Here is a 15,977-nt window from a genome sequence, read left to right as displayed (position 1 = left end):
TTTAAGATTATTCTTGCAGTATCAGAGGCTGAGTTAGTACAAGTTTGCTATTCAAAATAATTTGTAGGTATTTGAAAGCTGAAGAAAAAGAAAAAAATTTTTTTCAAGTGGTCAAACCAAGAATTGTGGTGATAACAATAACTGCTCTTAAATTTATCCTCCAGTATTAGGAATAATCAACTTTAAACTGTATAGTGGAAAGCAGGGTCTTAGGATTATTGCATCCTGACCATAACATATGGTATGATGAATTGGAAGTACTTTGCTTTATTTAATTAACTATAACACACTTACTGAAAAGTATACTGAACAGTCGTAAAACTAAAACTTAATAGAACAAGATTTTGTGGAACGAACACACTGGAATAGCCACCCTGATCAAGAAATTAGCCCCCCAGTGGCTTCCTTCTTGCCCCCTCCCAGTCTTGCATCCCTTCCCCACAAGGTAACCAGTAGTGGTTTTATCTTTTTTTGGCTTTATCTATTTTAAAAATATAAATGTATATTTTAATATATATGGGGTCTTTTTTGAGTGATTAGATTTGACTTTCCTTTTTATGTAAATACTTTTATAAATAGCATTGAAAATTTCTTCACAAAACATTTTCTATATATATTTTAGAAGATCAGGAAAAACTGTGTGTATTGACAGCCAAATTGTTAGAATATTGCAGTTCTCAGAAAAGTCGATCGGCCTATAGACCAAAAATTGGAGATGCGTGCTGTGCCAGATACACAGGTAAGATTCTTTTCTAGTCCCCAAACAGTGTTCACTTTAAAATTCAGATTTACAGTTTAAAAATGTGTTTAGTTTCCCTCTTCTTTTGTATGACAACTAGATATACAATTTTCCTTTCTTCCCGGTAGAAATGTGTCATAATTTGTGTTTAGGTAAGTGTTCTGTATTAGGTTTGCAGAAACAGTATTCACAGCCTACCCATGTAGTTACTATAATTACATTTTTCTTTTGCATCCTTTTTTGTTACTAGTGTTCTATGTACTTTCACTAATGATCTCCAGTTCTCTGCTTTGGTATAAATTCTCTCCATGAATACTGCGTGTACTTTATCAACTTTTATCATATTGTAGGCAGCTCCAGCCTTCTGACCCACTCCTATGCAGACTGCTTGTCCTCCAGACCTGAGCTGTCATCCTGAAATTTTCCTTTCACCATCATGCTGGAGATTGTTTCAGCACGAGCCCCCTGTGTTTCTTGGATTTCTCTCCCACCCCACCTTGTTGGCTAGGTTTCTCCCTCCCTCGTCTCAACTTGTTTTCTGGATCCTTTACTTTTGATTTAATATTTTGTTATTTCTATCTCATCCTCTAGAAGCTGAGAAAAGGTACATGTAAATAAATTTTGTTATCTTCCATGTTTGAAAAAAGTCTTTTTTTTTTTTTTTTTTTTTTTTTGCGGTACGCGGGCCTCTCACTGTTGTGGTCTCTCCCATCGTGGAGCACAGGCTCCGGACGCGCAGGCTCAGCGGCCATGGCTCACGGGCCCAGCCGCTCCGCGGCATGTGGGATCTTCCCGGACCGGGGCACGAACCCGTGACCCCTGCATCGGCAGGCGGATTCTCAACCACTGCGCCACCAGGGAAGCCCGAAAAAAGTCTTTATTCTACCCTAATAGTTACCTGATAGCTTACCTATAGATAGAATTCTAGGTTGGAAATCATCTTTCTTTTAAAATTTTGAAAGCATTGTGGGTGTTGCTGGTGGAGAGGTAGACGTCACTCAGGTTCTCCAAACTTTTTATGTATTTTTTTCCTCTTTTCTGGAACTTTTGGTAATCTCTTCATTCCAAGTTTGGAATTTTATGATGTGACTCAGCACTGGTTTTCTTTTCACCATTGTACTGAGCACCCAGTGGGTGGGCCCTTTAGAAATTCATGAGCTTCAGTTTTGAAAATTTTTCCTGAATTTTTTTTTTTTTTTGCAGTACTCGGGCCTCTCACTGCTGTGGCCTCTCCCGTTGCGGAGCACAGGCTCCGGACGTGCAGGTTCAGCGGCCATGGCTCACGGGCCCAGCCGCTCCGCGGCATGTGGGGTCTTCCCGGACCGGGGCACGAACCCGTGTCCCCTGCATCAGCAGGCGGACTCTCAACCACTGTGCCACCAGGGAAGCCCAAGTGTGTGGTTTTTAATAACTGTCTTGTACTTGCTTCAAGGATGGAAGGTCATTTCTCCGAGGATGTTAATATCAATATCATTCTTTTAATTTTCGTGGTCTTCTCCGTCTTTGGGTCTGTTTCCTTGAGTTCCTGTTTGTTTTGGTCTTCTCTTTCATGTCAGAGACTTTCTTTTACTATCTGGTCATCCTTCGCTGTTCGTTTATGTAAGGTGAAGCACTAAGAAGCTAATTGGAAGTTCCTTTGTGCGCAGGCAGAGCTTGCCTGCTTAGTGGACTTTCCTGTAGGGTGACCTGGCTCTGCCGGCGCTCCTGATGCCTGTGTCTTGAAGTGCTTTTGCTTGAGGTGGTCGCCTCTTGCCTGGAGTGCATAGCTTGCCTGACAGGGTTCTTGTAAACTCCCTCGTCTGCTCTGCCTCACGTTCCCCAGTCCGTAGTCTTCCAGGTTCGTCCTCTCTGGAGAGGAAACTAGTCTTCTGCCCGTGGGTAGGAGCAGTTACCTGAAAAGGGGGAGTTTTCTAAGCATTATTAAAACACGTAAACATAAAACTGATCATTCTCTTCAGCTTTAAAAATAGATATTCCGTGTAAATGTGTTTATAAACTAAAGTTTATTCACGTGCCTTGGGGAAGCAACTCTGCTTCCGTTATCCAGTCCCCGCTTCATCTCCATCTTTGCTCCAACTTTTGAATGAGTAGCATCAATTATTGAGCCTTGATTGCTTGGGGATTTGAGATGCAAACGGAGATGCTTCTTGGCTTCTTTACATCCAGCTTTAGTTGAGCTCTGCTAAGTCATTTCCACTCACGTATTTGCTTTCCACCTTCCACTATTACATTGTCATCCCTTTTGTTCTCTATCCTTGTGGTTTTAGGCCTTTTTCTATTTAGTCCTGTAACTGTCTTTTGAGTAGAATCTGCAAGGAGTAGATGTGATGCTGGTATTTAATCTAGACTCCTTGGCGTGAAGTCAGAAATCTTGGTGTGAATTTCTAAGTGATGTAAATGTAACTGTGAATAACCATCTTAAAGGAGGAGGGCATCATTGAATGTAACTTCTCACCTGAGATTCCTCTGTATTTTCAGGTGATGATTTCTGGTACCGTGCCATTGTTCTGGAGACCTCAGCTGCTGATGTGAAAGTGCTCTATGCAGACTATGGAAACATTGAAACTCTGCCTCTTTGCAGAGTGCAGCCAATCTCTGCCAGGCACCTGGAGCTTCCTTTCCAAATTATTAAATGTTCCCTTGAAGGTAGACAATTAAGTCACTTTCCAATTTGGGTGTCTGTGGGATTTTTTTCTTTCTTTTATAGCACTGAGTCTGAAACAAATACTTCCCTGGTGGCGCGGTGGTTAAGAGTCCGCCTGCCAATGCAGGGGACACGGGTTCGAGCCCTGGTCCGGGAAGATTGCACATGCCGCGGAGCAGCTAAGCCCGTGTGCCACAACTACGGAACCTGCGCTCTAGAGCCCGTGAGCCACAACTGCTGAACCCATATGCCACAACTACTGAAGCCTGCACTCCTAGAGCCCCTGCTCCACAGCAAGAGAAGCCACCGCAATGAGAAGCCCGCATACCACAACAAAGAGTAGCCCCCACTCACCGCAACTAGAGAAAGCTCACGTGCAGCAATGAAGACCCAACGCGGCCAAAAATAAAACTAAAAATGAAAAAGGGTATTTTAAGCAATGGCCCAGATTTCTAAATATCAAGCAGAGTTTACCAAAAAACCTCATACCTTTTATTATTCTTTCATTCTCACAAAAATTATGTTCATTTGTTCCATCTTTGTTTTACAGATTAGTTTCAGAGAGTCAAGGCTCAGAGATTCTGGTTTGCCTCAGGCTGCAAAACTAGTTAAGTGGCAGGGCCAGGGTAAAGTGGGGTCAGTCATCTGACCTCTTGTGCGAGGGGGTCTTTCTGCTTTGTCACAGAGGCTAGAGACATTCAAATGGCACTGTTTTGGACTACCTTCCTATTCATACCATATCTGAGTATTTATTCAGCCCTTCAGTTGGAATTTGAATTAAAGGAGCTAAAATGCTAAAGTAGCGTTTTATTCTTACTCCTGATTTCTTTACCCAGAGGTCCCAGTAGATAATAACACACTGATTTCTTCACAGTCTGCTTTGGTTTTGACTCAGAGAGTTGGAAAATTATCTTTATTATTGTTTGCTTCTACCATTAGAAGAATGTAAGTCCACGAAGGCAGACATCTGTCTGTTTTGTGGCTTCTAGACCTAAATTAGTGCTTGACATAGTAGGGATTGAGGAATATTTATTAAGTTTGAATTTTTTGAATGCAACAGCAGTAGTACATCAAAGCATACCTAAACCTAGCTAAAATCAGTGAACCTTTTGCTTATTATCCTTAGATAATTTATCTAAATATCATTTTTCAGGAACCTGAAGATTAACTAATATTCAATTTTTTCCAGGACAAATGGAATTGAATGGAAGCTGTTCTCAATTAATAATAGAGATACTGAAAAATTTCATGTTGAATCAGAATGTAATGCTTTCTGTGAAAGGATTTATCAAGAATGTCCACACAGTGTCAGTTGAGAAGTGTTCTGAGAATGGTACTGTCAATATAGCTGATAAGCTGGTGATGTATGGTCTGGCGAAAAACATCACATCTAAAAAGCAAAGTGCTTTAAATAAAGGTATTTTTTTCAAGTTTAATTAATAGCAGATGTAAGTGTAGCCAAGAACAGATGTAATCAATTTAGTTGACCTGATCTTTCCTTGTTCTCCGTGGCCACGTTCCCTCTGTCATCATCCTCTACAAATCCAGCGGTAAGGGTGCTAACTCATGTTGCCACTTCAGAGGAGCCACCTGGAAGGAAGCAGGCCTCCCAGTCCAGATTTTCCTTAGTCAGGCTCAGCAGCACTGTTGATAGAATTGATGCTGAGAGCTTTAGAAATGTCAAGCGTTCAGAGTAGCTTCCAACTTCCTTTTGCTCGTGATCAAAGTGAGAAGAACTGGCATATTTGAGAATGGATCTTACTGGTTATTTCATAAGATGATGCTTTGGCAGGCCTACCCCCAACCAAAAAGAGATATCCCGTTTATAATAGGCAAAAGACCTGAAATCTCGGAGGTAAGGGCACTCATTTGGTAAAAACCAGGACAGGAGTAGATAACATAAAGCCCAAATGAAAAATTAATTGATCAAGTCCTTTGTAGTTGGAAAGGATCTGCCCTGAGGAGGCAGATCTGTATATGTTCAGACTGCAGGTTTTGTTTTTCCTGTTATTTATAGTGCTAGTTGTCTAATGGATTTTTGCATTTGCTTTTAGAAAAGGTGAACAGTATGAATTGCTGCTGCTCAGAGCTACAGAAACAAGTGGGTAAAATTTCCTTTAAGTGAAATTATACTCCCAACATTTTTAGGAATGAAATAACACCATTTCTTCTCACCCTCAGGTTGAAAAACATGAACAGATTCTTCTCTTCCTCTTAAACAATCCAACCAATCAAAACAAATTTACTGAAATGAAAAAGTTGTTAAAAAGTTAAGTAAGTTAAATTTGATGTTTTTGCACTCGGGTAACCCCCAGCAGGACATCTCCAGTCATGTTGTCATGGCAGAGCTAATGGGGTGACACCCGTTTTGAGGCTGTACTTTATTCTGCGGTCTAATGATCTGAGGTCTGGCTGTAGTGTTTCTGCTGTCTTCCTAGGTTTTGTTTGGTAAGCTCCCTTTGACACTGCTAGTGGGACTGAGTCCAGGGCTGTCCGGGTTGCAGCGTCCTTTCCTTACTGTGTTTGACATAGAGACAGCTCTTGATGATACTTGCAGGGACTTGTAAAAATTGTTGTGAGGTCAAGCTTAGCCTGAAATTCTTTGTGTCTGGAGTGAAATTAACTCTCCCTTGTATGTACTTCTATTAAAAAAAAACATTTAGCACTTTTTGTGGAGAGGTTCTAAGAGGCCAAGAACAGAAAATGGGCTGTACTGATAGTATATTTCATTTCAAAACAAAAGATACTCTTCCTTTTTTGGCTGCGGTGATGCTAGTGGTTAAAGACTACATTGGTGGCTTTTGAATAGTGGTTCCCCTGCTTTTTTATATTGCCTGGGATCCTTTGTTCTAAGGTGGCCCTCAGAAATTGTTTTGTGATCAGTAGCCAATGAGAACTTCTCATCAAAATGAAATTGTCCTTCTCGCCACTTTGAACTGATAGAATTCTAGCTAAAAGCAAAGGATCTTCGACTTACTCAGTGTGTGCACTCTTGCTGACTAACGTGCAGTTTATATCTGACCATTGCAAGTAGCTCCCAAGGTCCTCATGCTCTCTGGGGCTCTGTGGGTGTAGCAGCTCTCAAGGAGGTGCCCACTGGGGTCAAACCTATTCTCCACGTGATAATGGATAGTTGTTTTGTTTCTGTTTCTAAGAAAGTATGACGAAGTTCTAAGCTAAATATCATTCATGCAAGATCAAGAGTTTTGATTCTCATGATTTATTTTGAGATTTATTTCACTTCACAAGTTTCAGGTTATTTTTAATAAATGCTGACTTGCAGTTACAACTTTCAGTCCTTTCTAATACATTAAGTTTTAATACTGACTGCTGTTTTGTGTACCATACTTGAGTTTAAAATCTTAAATTTAATGATAATTTAAATTTCATAGATTGAGGAGCATGCAATGACATGAACTTCTGGAATTTAGTCCTAGTGCCAAATCATCATATTTCTTATCAAGTTGACTAACTGTATGTGCTTTATATCTGTGCAATAAGCTTATTTTCCCATAAGAGTATTGTGTGTGTTTGGGTACACAACTTCAGATGAAACCTGTATTTTCTGTTGTTTCTAAATAGGTTGAAGACATTACTTTAAAAAAAAAAACACTTGATTTAAAGCATAGTGGTTGAACTGGCTTTACCCCTACTGCAGGAATAAATACATAGTTTGTCTACCTTTGAATACAGTGTAATACCTTATATTTGAGTAGTACATTATTTAATAGTCACATATTTAATCTTCACAGTGCCCAGAAGATTAAAAGAAGGTAGGCCTCATTTTATAGATGAGGAGGTGAAGGCTCAAGGAGGTTAAATGGCTGCACAAAAAAACCACACATACAGACTGGAAAGTAGGTCTTATGATGCAAGCTGAGTTCTCCGTACCGCCATTTGCTGCTTACCTGTAGCTGTGCTACAATATCATTTTAGATTAGATCAGTTCTGGAGGGCAAGAAACTAAGGGGTTATATTACTAGAAAAAATTACATACATGGTTCCTTAAGCATACTTAACTTCATTGTGGTGAAAATATAGTTGGATAATTGTTTAAATTATTCTTCTTAGAGAAAGATAAGATGTGCTTAAAGTTTCAGTGTTTCATCATCTCTGGAGAAATTTGTTTTAATTTGTTAGTAATTTTATTGTAAAATTGCTAAACTAGGAGGGATGTGGTGATGAGAACATAAAACTCTGTAATCTATTATTCAAAAGTGGTAAGTATTTCAGCATACAAGTTAATAAAAATATTTTTTATATTTGGAGGAGAGCAAACAGCTGTATTTTATATCTGTGAAGGGGAGTACAGACAGTTGTATTGGCCATAAAGCACTGTTTACTGTGGCGGTGAATTTTTAACTGGCAGATTTGACTTAAAGTAATTTCAGTTAAAAGTGAATATTTGGTTTGCTTTTACTTAAGATAGAAATTAAGAACCATGGTAATTGAGTTTTTATATAAGGCATAATGATAGTTGATTTTTCTCTTGCAGAAACACTCTCTCTTGGAGATCAACACTTAAGAGAAAGGAAACAGCGAAGGCTGGACTTAGGAGAGAAAGTACAGCATCTTGTGTTTTTGTTTCTTGGAAATGTTTTCGTGTGTGTGTGTGTGTTACGTGGACCTCTCACTGTTGTGGCCTCTCCCATCGCAGAGCATAGGCTCCGTGTGTGTGTGTGTGTGTGTGTGTGTGTGTGTGTGTGTGTGTGTTACGTGGGCCTCTCACTGTTGTGGCCTCTCCCATCGCAGAGCATAGGCTCCGTGTGTGTGTGTGTGTGTGTGTGTGTGTGTGTGTGTGTTACGTGGGCCTCTCACTGTTGTGGCCTCTCCCATCGCAGAGCACAGGCTCCAGACGCACAGACTTAGTGGCCATGGCTCACGGGCCCAGCCGCTCTGCGGCATGTGGGATCTTTCTGGATCGGGGCACGAACCTGTGTCCCCTGCATCGGCAGGCAGATTCTCAACCACTGTACCACCAGGGAGGCCCCAGAAACTTTAATGACATTTTATGCCTTAATTTTTGTTTGCTTACCATTCTTCTGTCTAGGTTGGGTAGTTTTATTTTTTTCCCTCGAAGTTCTTCCCCCCAAATAAGTCTTGCATAAAAGATTCATACCAAGTGTGTGGGAATATGGGAAGGGGTACATAGGGGCTGTCTAGTGTACATATAACTTTTTATTACTTAAAGGTACTGAAGAAAAAATATGGCTCTGGGTTAATACTGGATCAATTTAGTTGATAGACACATTAGTTTTATTTTTTGGATTTTTCCGTATGTTTGATATAGTTCATAGTAAAATATGCCTTGCTCTCCCTGTCACAGTCTGCCTCTTCCACATAATAAATGTTCTTTGGTTTGTTGTTGCTTGGGTCTCTGCCCTTCTTATCCTGTTCTCTCTGAGGTCATCAGCTTCTTTCTCTCCGTCTTGATTCGGATGACGTTTCCCTCAGCCTTTGGGCACAGTCTGCCCTTGGGCTCTCACCCAGTAGGTGGGCGGAAGGCACTTCCTCTTTCTGCTCCTGCCATCCATAGGTACCTTTCCAATCTGTAGCCACTTAGATTGTTAATGTAGATAGAATTTACATTTTCTGAAGCATAAATACAGTTAACAATTTAAGTTAAAAAGCTAAGTTAGAGTATATATTTTTCTGGAAGCACCTAGAGTCATCTTAAACTCTAAACTCACATATGCAGAATTATGGGCCAGCTGACTTTCCTGCCAGTTGGGAATTCTTCCATGATTTAAGTATCGGACTGTGACAGCCTAAGAAGATGTTGTCACCACCTCAAAGAAGAAACTTGCCTTTTTGGTTTTGTTTTTTTTTTTTTGCTTTTACTGGTAATGTGTGTCAGCTTAGATTAAGTGGAGTTTTTCCTCATGTTAAAAGTTGTTCAAACATTGATGTGCTTCTATTAGATAAAAATTTAAGCTGCCCAATAAAATCCTTTTCCTTCACAGCCAGATTTCCCTTGTGTTCTTACTGCCAGCAGCATTTTGCTAATTTCCTTTTCTTGTTGGCACATACTAGGAGCACTGGACATTTAGTTTGTTCATACTCTGTTCAATTCCAATCACAATGAAAATGCAAATGAAAACTGGAATCGCATAATTGTCCATTTTATTAAGGAAAATTAGGGAAGCAAGTCATGGAACACAATAAAAAAAAATCCGAGTTCATCAGATTCCAAGGTTTTATCATGTGGTACATACTGGAAGTTTGAATAGAAACAGTTGAAATTAAATGGGGTTTAATAATATTTGGTGGTTGAGCTATTTGCCTTGTTCCCAAAGAGAAACTAACATAATCTATAGTACTAGTCTCACAAGTAGAGAGATGGGTTAAATGTCTTCTGCATTAATGCAGCATATTCTCATAATCTCGTACTGGACCACCAGATCTTATATTTGATCTTTCACAATTCACGTATTTACTGAGCTCCAGCTGTGTGCCTGACACTGAGGTAAGTTACGTATTTTTTGTTCAGTAGGGCCATGTGTGGTCTGTCAACACCTGCCAATCCCAGTCTTGGGGTTCCCTCAAAATACCTAGTTCAGTCATGAATAAGTACTTACACCTGAGACCATATAATCAAAGTTATATTCCTTGACATAGGGCATGCAAATATTGAGACAAATCAGATCCATTGTGCAAGGGAAGAGATTCTTAACCATGGATGAAGCAGTGAACAGGGGTGGTGGGGGGGCAGTGTGGGAAGAGGACATATTTGATACGCCTTTTTCTTTTGGTGGAGTGTTTTTTGCTAGGGCTGCTAGAAATGAAAAAGTTTCAAAATGGTGAACAAGGGTGAGTGATAGTCTGAACTCGAGCTCTCTTGCTCCAGAAAACCTGAGGATCCTTCTCAGCAGGGCCTTAAACTGCCACATTCTAGGTGAGGAATAAAGTCACCGCTCTGAGGCTGCCAGACCAGAGCAGTAAACCAATAGAGTCACTAGTGGGCTCATCACCAACATGACTGATGCCTGGATTTGGCACATCGAGCTCTTCTGGGATTAGCCAAAGAGTGACACCTGGGCTCCTCACCGCTGTGGGTGTTTCTGTAGCCAGACTTGCACCCAAGGAGTGCTTTACTTGTTAGAAGAATCTCAAGGGTGCTTTTTGTGTGCTCTGTTTTTCCAGATGAGTTAGAGGGCAGCCTGTGGTTCCAAACGTGCAGTTAGGAGTCGTAGGATGGTTTTGTTTGCTGAAATTAAAGAGAGGTTCAGATACGCTAAGACTTCTGCCCATTTGCATGGGGCAGGAATTGTGGAAGGCTCACCCAGAGAACTGCTAACACTTCTTCTATGCCTGAACCTTGTTCAAGTTACCAATTCAGCCACTGCAGTCTAACTTCCCTAGGAAGGTTCTCAAGTCTTGGCAGTAGCTTTCAGATAACCTAACATTGGTTTCATTTAAGGCTTTAGCTGCCCAGCCTCAGCCATTTTCCTATGCTTTCCTTTTACCTTGAGACCCTGAGGTGATGCCGTATTTAAAGACTTGTGATAACCTTTTGATCAGGTGCCCTCCTCCTGTTACGTGAACCTTCCAGGAGATGAGACCGACTGTGAGGTTGATCATACGTCAGGCGGAGCCTACTCTGCTGCCTCCAAGGGTGCGCCCAGATTCCTCTCAAAATGCACTCAATGATTACTTACATTAAGGCATGCATGTGTATGTGAAAACTAAAGACACAAAATTTGGAAGTATTGACAGTTTGAAGTCGAGTGCACATGTGGTTTTGGATGTTGATTGAATGACTGAATGTTACCCTAGCCTTTGCCTTTGTAGACATTCCATGCTTACTCGTGTAGCCAGAAAGCATCACATTTCCTAAAAGCAAATCCAGTAAAACCTTGGGCATAATTTTTCTCACTGTTTTAAGGAGTTGAGATGCTTTAACCCTTAGAACAACTGGTGCCTGCCCCAAACCTAAGGGTCTTTAGCTTCAAGATGGCAGTATTTCTGTTCCTTATGTCCCCCTGCCACACCTTTATTCTCTCTTGCTGCTGTTAGCGCCACGGTTTTTGTTCAGGCTTAATTTGTTGCCTGTGGAATACTTGAGAACCAGGCCCTTTGTTTCCTCTGGGGTGGTTTCTTTGCCATTAAACGTGCGTTGTTTCCTGTTCTTTCATTTTTCAACAAGAGGGTTCTGGTTAGTGGCTGCCTTGTAGGTTCTGGGAAATCTACAACTTCTGTGGCTCTATTATGAATCCCTCTCTGGGTTTTTTTAATATGTGCTTCACCTTGCTTTGTCATGTGGGGGAGTGGATGCAAAGAATTTGAATTGGGCTTCTATAGGTTTGGGAACCACTGTACCCATCAACTTTTATAGTCCAGCAAACTGAACAGTCAAAAATTAAGCATCTTATCTCTTGTCAGAAAGCCAGTAGGGAAGAGAGCTGGGTGGGGAACCCCAAACCACCTCATCTCCAAAGCGGTGGCCATTCCACTACACTGGGTGTCCCCCTCTGCACATTGCTGGGAGCTGAAGTCCCCCTTTATCTCTTCATAGAATTCAAAGTTGTCTTTATACCTTGTGTGTTTACAACTGAGACATGCTGTATAGGGCAATTAATGAATTAATTCACATTTTAAAAGGGCACTTACTATGTAGAGTTACAGGGCATTGGGGCCACAAAGATGAATTTGGCAAGTCCTTGGAAGCAAGGGGCTCACAAGCCCTTTGGGATGAAGGTCCTTCATGGTGCCTATTTTTTAAATTTCCACAAATCTTCGCAAGGGAGGGGTTGCCATGGATGACAAAAGTAGTTTCCCAGCTTCTCCCTGTATTAAAATCCTCTACCACTGCTAGTCAACCACTCAGCACATGCCATAGCCTGGGCCACCTGCTTTCCCCTCTCACGCATATGTGGAAGAAAGGCACAGGTGATTAACCTTTGATGTGAGGGAGTTTGAAGCAACTGATGGCTGTTACCAAAAGAAGGGGTCCGTCTACTTGCCACTCTAAAGCCAATAAAGAGGCAAGGTTGGTGGAAAGGAAAGTTTGCTTTATTTTGGAGGCTGGCAACCTGGGGGGAGGGTGGACGCCTGTCCAAAGGCCAACTCCCCCGAGCTGACAGAAGGCAAGAGCTTTTATAGGCGGAGCTAGGGGGCTACTTGCAGAAACAGCACAGTCAGCTCTGTCATCTTGCATTTGTTTATGCGGTGGTCTGATCAGCGTCATCTTGATTGTTTCAAGTAAATCTTTAGTTCCAGGGTTGGCTTGTTCCCATTTCTTTGAGGCCAGCCCTCAGAATCGTGGCAGCTTATGTCGTGGATACAGTCTTGTCATCATGTAGTTCACTTCTTCCACCTGGCGGGGGTTTCAGTATCTATAAGCTTGCAGGATGTGGCTCAGTATTATCTATAGCCCTTGAAGAGGATCTAGAAGTCCTTGATTTGCTTAATGACTAAACTATCATTATTTTGTTGGACTGTTCCTGTTTCTGCATTTTCTCACTTCTCTGATTAAACTTATTCTTTGGCTAAAGTCTTTTCACAGACAAAAGGCAGGCCGAGGACATGGGGGGGCAAGGACCATATGGGGTCCTACTCCGTCCGTTTCAATATCTCCACCAGTATTTATAGTTTCAGCCTTTTTACTTCTTAATCATGGAATGAAAATGTGAAGTGCCCCCAACTACAGATGTAAAACTGTCAGGAGCGTCCAGAATTGAAATGTAGCTTCTCTAAGGTAAACCTGCTTAGGCAAAGGTGTGCTGGTTAACTGTCAACAACCAATCAGAACAGGTTGGGGAGAGGGTTGTCAGCTGTGAAATTCCCGCTTTGACCAGGACTTGGTCTGCTCTTCTCAAACCCCTGCTCTATCTAGAGTGGCATGGGCAACTCGACACTTGTGGCTGTTGAACACTTAAAATACAGCTAGTCCAAAAGGAGATGTGCTGTAAGTGTAAAATACAACTGAATTTCAAAGACTGAGCTTAAAATATCTCACTCATTACATGTTGAGATAATATTTGGGAAATACTGGGTTAGTAAATTAAGTTCACCTGCTCCTTTTCACTTTAATATGGCTACTAGAGCACTTGAAATCACCTGTGTGGCGTGCATTGCATTTCTATGGGACAGTGGAAGTGAAGAAAAGCCACAGAAAGATGTTCAAAAAGGGACTTAAAACTGGTTATGATACACTATGCATGGAATGAGCTAACAATAAAATTTAATATGAGTAGAATGATGCTGGAAGAAGGAACACCATGTTAACAGTGACTGTTTCTGGGTTGTGGGGTAGGTGTGCTTTGCTTATCCTTTTTTGTTTTGGTAATGAGAACACGTTACGTAATGACACTTTTTTTTGATGAAGCATGAAAACTATAGATTATGCAATAATAGCTTTTTTTAAATGAGTGCTTACTACGCACAAGGCATTGTGTCAGGCATTGAGCTATTTTCGCTTTGTGGCGGTTGACTTTTTTAAAAAATCAAGGCACCTCCTAGACTTAAACGAGTATACTGGCCAAAAGGCCCGCTTACTACCGCCCAACTGCAAGAACAGGACAGACAGGTAAACAAAGGGCAATTGCCATGACAAATAGAAACGATGCCAAAATCAACATTTTCTCAAGGGTCGAAGCAATAAATCCTGCGGAGTCGAAGGCAGATGACAGTGCTCCCTGCTGCACCGCTCGGAGGCTGGGAGACCAGAGCAGAAGTAAGTACCTTTGTTTATTTGCCAGCCTTGGCCAACGCGTTCTTTAAAAACGCGAGGGGCGCTGCGGGCCGTGCTCCCAGAAGCGCAACGCACCGCCCTTGGGAGAGCGGTCTCGGCCGGCGCCGCGCTCCGCGCCTCTCCTCCGTGAGGAACACAGGTGGCCCACGTGGCTCCCACCCGGGCGCCCCTCCCCGGGCCTGCAACGCCCCCTGGCCCGAGCGTGTCTCGCCGCGCGCATCCCAGTCCGGGTGGTCTCCACGCCGCAGAAGCCCGCGCTCCGGGGCGTGGTTAGCGGCTTCTGAGAGGCGCCGCTTCCTTCCTCGCGCTCGCAGGAGAGGAGACGCCCGGCCACCGGGCGAATGTGCCCGGAGTGCCGAGACCGCGTGGCCCCGCGCGGACGCGGCGTCGGGGCGGCGGGTTTTGTTCGGCAATGTCTGCGCTCCCCCTGAGTGTGGCCGTGGGGCCAGGGCGCCTCTCCGGGAAGTCGGCGTCCCGGGCAAAGCGCACCTGGCGCGCGCCTCCTCCGGGGTCCCTGCCGTCGGCCCTTGGCGAGCCGGCGGGGTTCTTAGGAGGCAGCGCGCGGCGGGCCCGTGAACGGCCCCTCGCATGGGTCCCTGGCAGCGGAGCACCGAGTGGAGGGGCGCGGACCGCAGGTAAGGGGATGGGGGCTCGGTGAATGTCGGTGGAGGAGGGAACCGCATAATACCCGACAGGCTTGGTGCGGTCGTGGAGCCCCCTAACCCGGCTCGCCTTTCGAATAAAGGCTTTGGGGACAAGCCCAAGCCTCCCCCCGCCCCACTCCATTTTACAGAACAGATGCAGGTGACTGCTTGGTTTTCCCAAGCAGGCCAGTGCCCCCAGCGAGGGCTCTGCAAGCAGAGCCTGAGAGACTCGCCCTTGGTCTGTGGGAAGTCCAAGGGATTTATCCTCCATGGTGATTTCACCTGCTGGGACCCCCTTCCCGGCCCAACCCCACTCTGGCCAGCTGGACCAGCCTTGCTTCCTGCACTTCTCCAATTCAGGGCCGGCTCTTGGCCACCTTCTGGGATGGGAAAGGGGAGGGTCTCAGACTTGCACCTTAGAAACTTGCCAGGAGGCATGGATTTAAAAACAGGGCGGACACCCAGGCAGAAGAGAAGGGAGGAGGGCACCTTGCTGTCCTTTCATTGTGGAATCAGTGGCTTTCCCGCTGAGAGGGACCTTTCCATGGTGACGCTATGCAGTGTTTGGTGTCTTGGAACTGAATAATTAGAACCTGTACAGTTTTCAAATTATGCGGCCCATTAATTTAAAAACAAAACCCCTAGAACCTCTAAGTGTTTTATAAATTGAGATCTAAAAATTGAAGGTCTCTTCTGCTTCCAGTGTGACATTATATTAAGAAATGTGCAGTTATTGAGAGAAGAATCAGAAAAGAGAAGGAAACAGAAAACCAAGAGAGGTTCGGCTGTAGTTGGCATAGGCCGTGGAAGTTCATTTGTAAATGCTGCTGGCTTTCTGTAGCCTGCAGCCCTTTTCTTCCTGTGGCTGATGGGGCACAAAGCTCGACTAGATAGTCCCTTGCATGGGACATGTGGCCCTTCCTCTGCTTTGTAGAAAATCCAGCTCAGAGCCACCTCTTGATGTATAAGAATTTCCCAACCAGGGTTCCCAGGCAAATGCCGGAGGGTCATGGAGATTCCTTCGCTCATCATACCTGTGTGTTTGAAAACCATCAATGGCGTTTTAACTTTTTTTAAACAATTTTATTTTTAAATTTTATTATTTATTTATTGACTGCTTTAGGTCTTTGTTGCAGTGCGCAGGTTTCTCACTGCGGTGGCTTCTCTTGTTGCAGAGCGTGGGCTCTAGGCGCATGGGCTTCAGTAGTTGTGGCTCACGGGCTCTAGGTGCACAGTCTTCAGTATTTGCGGCACACG

General features: G+C 43.3%; 2 protein-coding genes across 4 annotated transcripts in view; both read left to right on the top strand.

Moving 5' to 3' along the window:
- TDRD1 (tudor domain containing 1) overlaps nucleotides 1-7,908 on the top strand; it is a 37,936-nt gene extending 30,028 nt beyond the window's left edge. Inside the window, exons 20-24 of one of the 3 annotated variants that reach the window (XM_059054825.1) lie at nucleotides 623-739; nucleotides 3,218-3,385; nucleotides 4,573-4,800; nucleotides 5,438-5,484; nucleotides 7,879-7,908. In XM_059054825.1, the coding sequence (XP_058910808.1) occupies nucleotides 623-739; nucleotides 3,218-3,385; nucleotides 4,573-4,800; nucleotides 5,438-5,484; nucleotides 7,879-7,908 (590 nt within the window). Of the gene's footprint in view, nucleotides 1-622; nucleotides 740-3,217; nucleotides 3,386-4,572; nucleotides 4,801-5,437; nucleotides 5,485-5,564; nucleotides 5,658-7,878 lie in introns of those variants that run through there. The other 2 variants (XM_059054827.1, XM_059054826.1) reach the window with 2 other exon arrangements.
- A 6,690-nt stretch (nucleotides 7,909-14,598) lies between these two features.
- Nucleotides 14,599-15,977, top strand: part of VWA2 (von Willebrand factor A domain containing 2) — a 48,444-nt gene continuing 47,065 nt past the window's right edge. The window contains 1 exon segment of the mRNA XM_059054366.2: nucleotides 14,599-14,711. Within this exon segment, the coding sequence (XP_058910349.1) occupies nucleotides 14,665-14,711 (47 nt within the window). The 5' untranslated portion in view covers nucleotides 14,599-14,664.

The sequence above is a fragment of the Kogia breviceps genome, chromosome 2 (assembly GCF_026419965.1).
Source record: "Kogia breviceps isolate mKogBre1 chromosome 2, mKogBre1 haplotype 1, whole genome shotgun sequence".
In the NCBI taxonomy this organism is placed as follows: Eukaryota; Metazoa; Chordata; class Mammalia; order Artiodactyla; family Physeteridae; genus Kogia; species Kogia breviceps.
The sequence above is the reverse complement of the archived record's forward strand: the minus strand, read 5'-3'. Positions and strand labels throughout refer to the sequence as shown.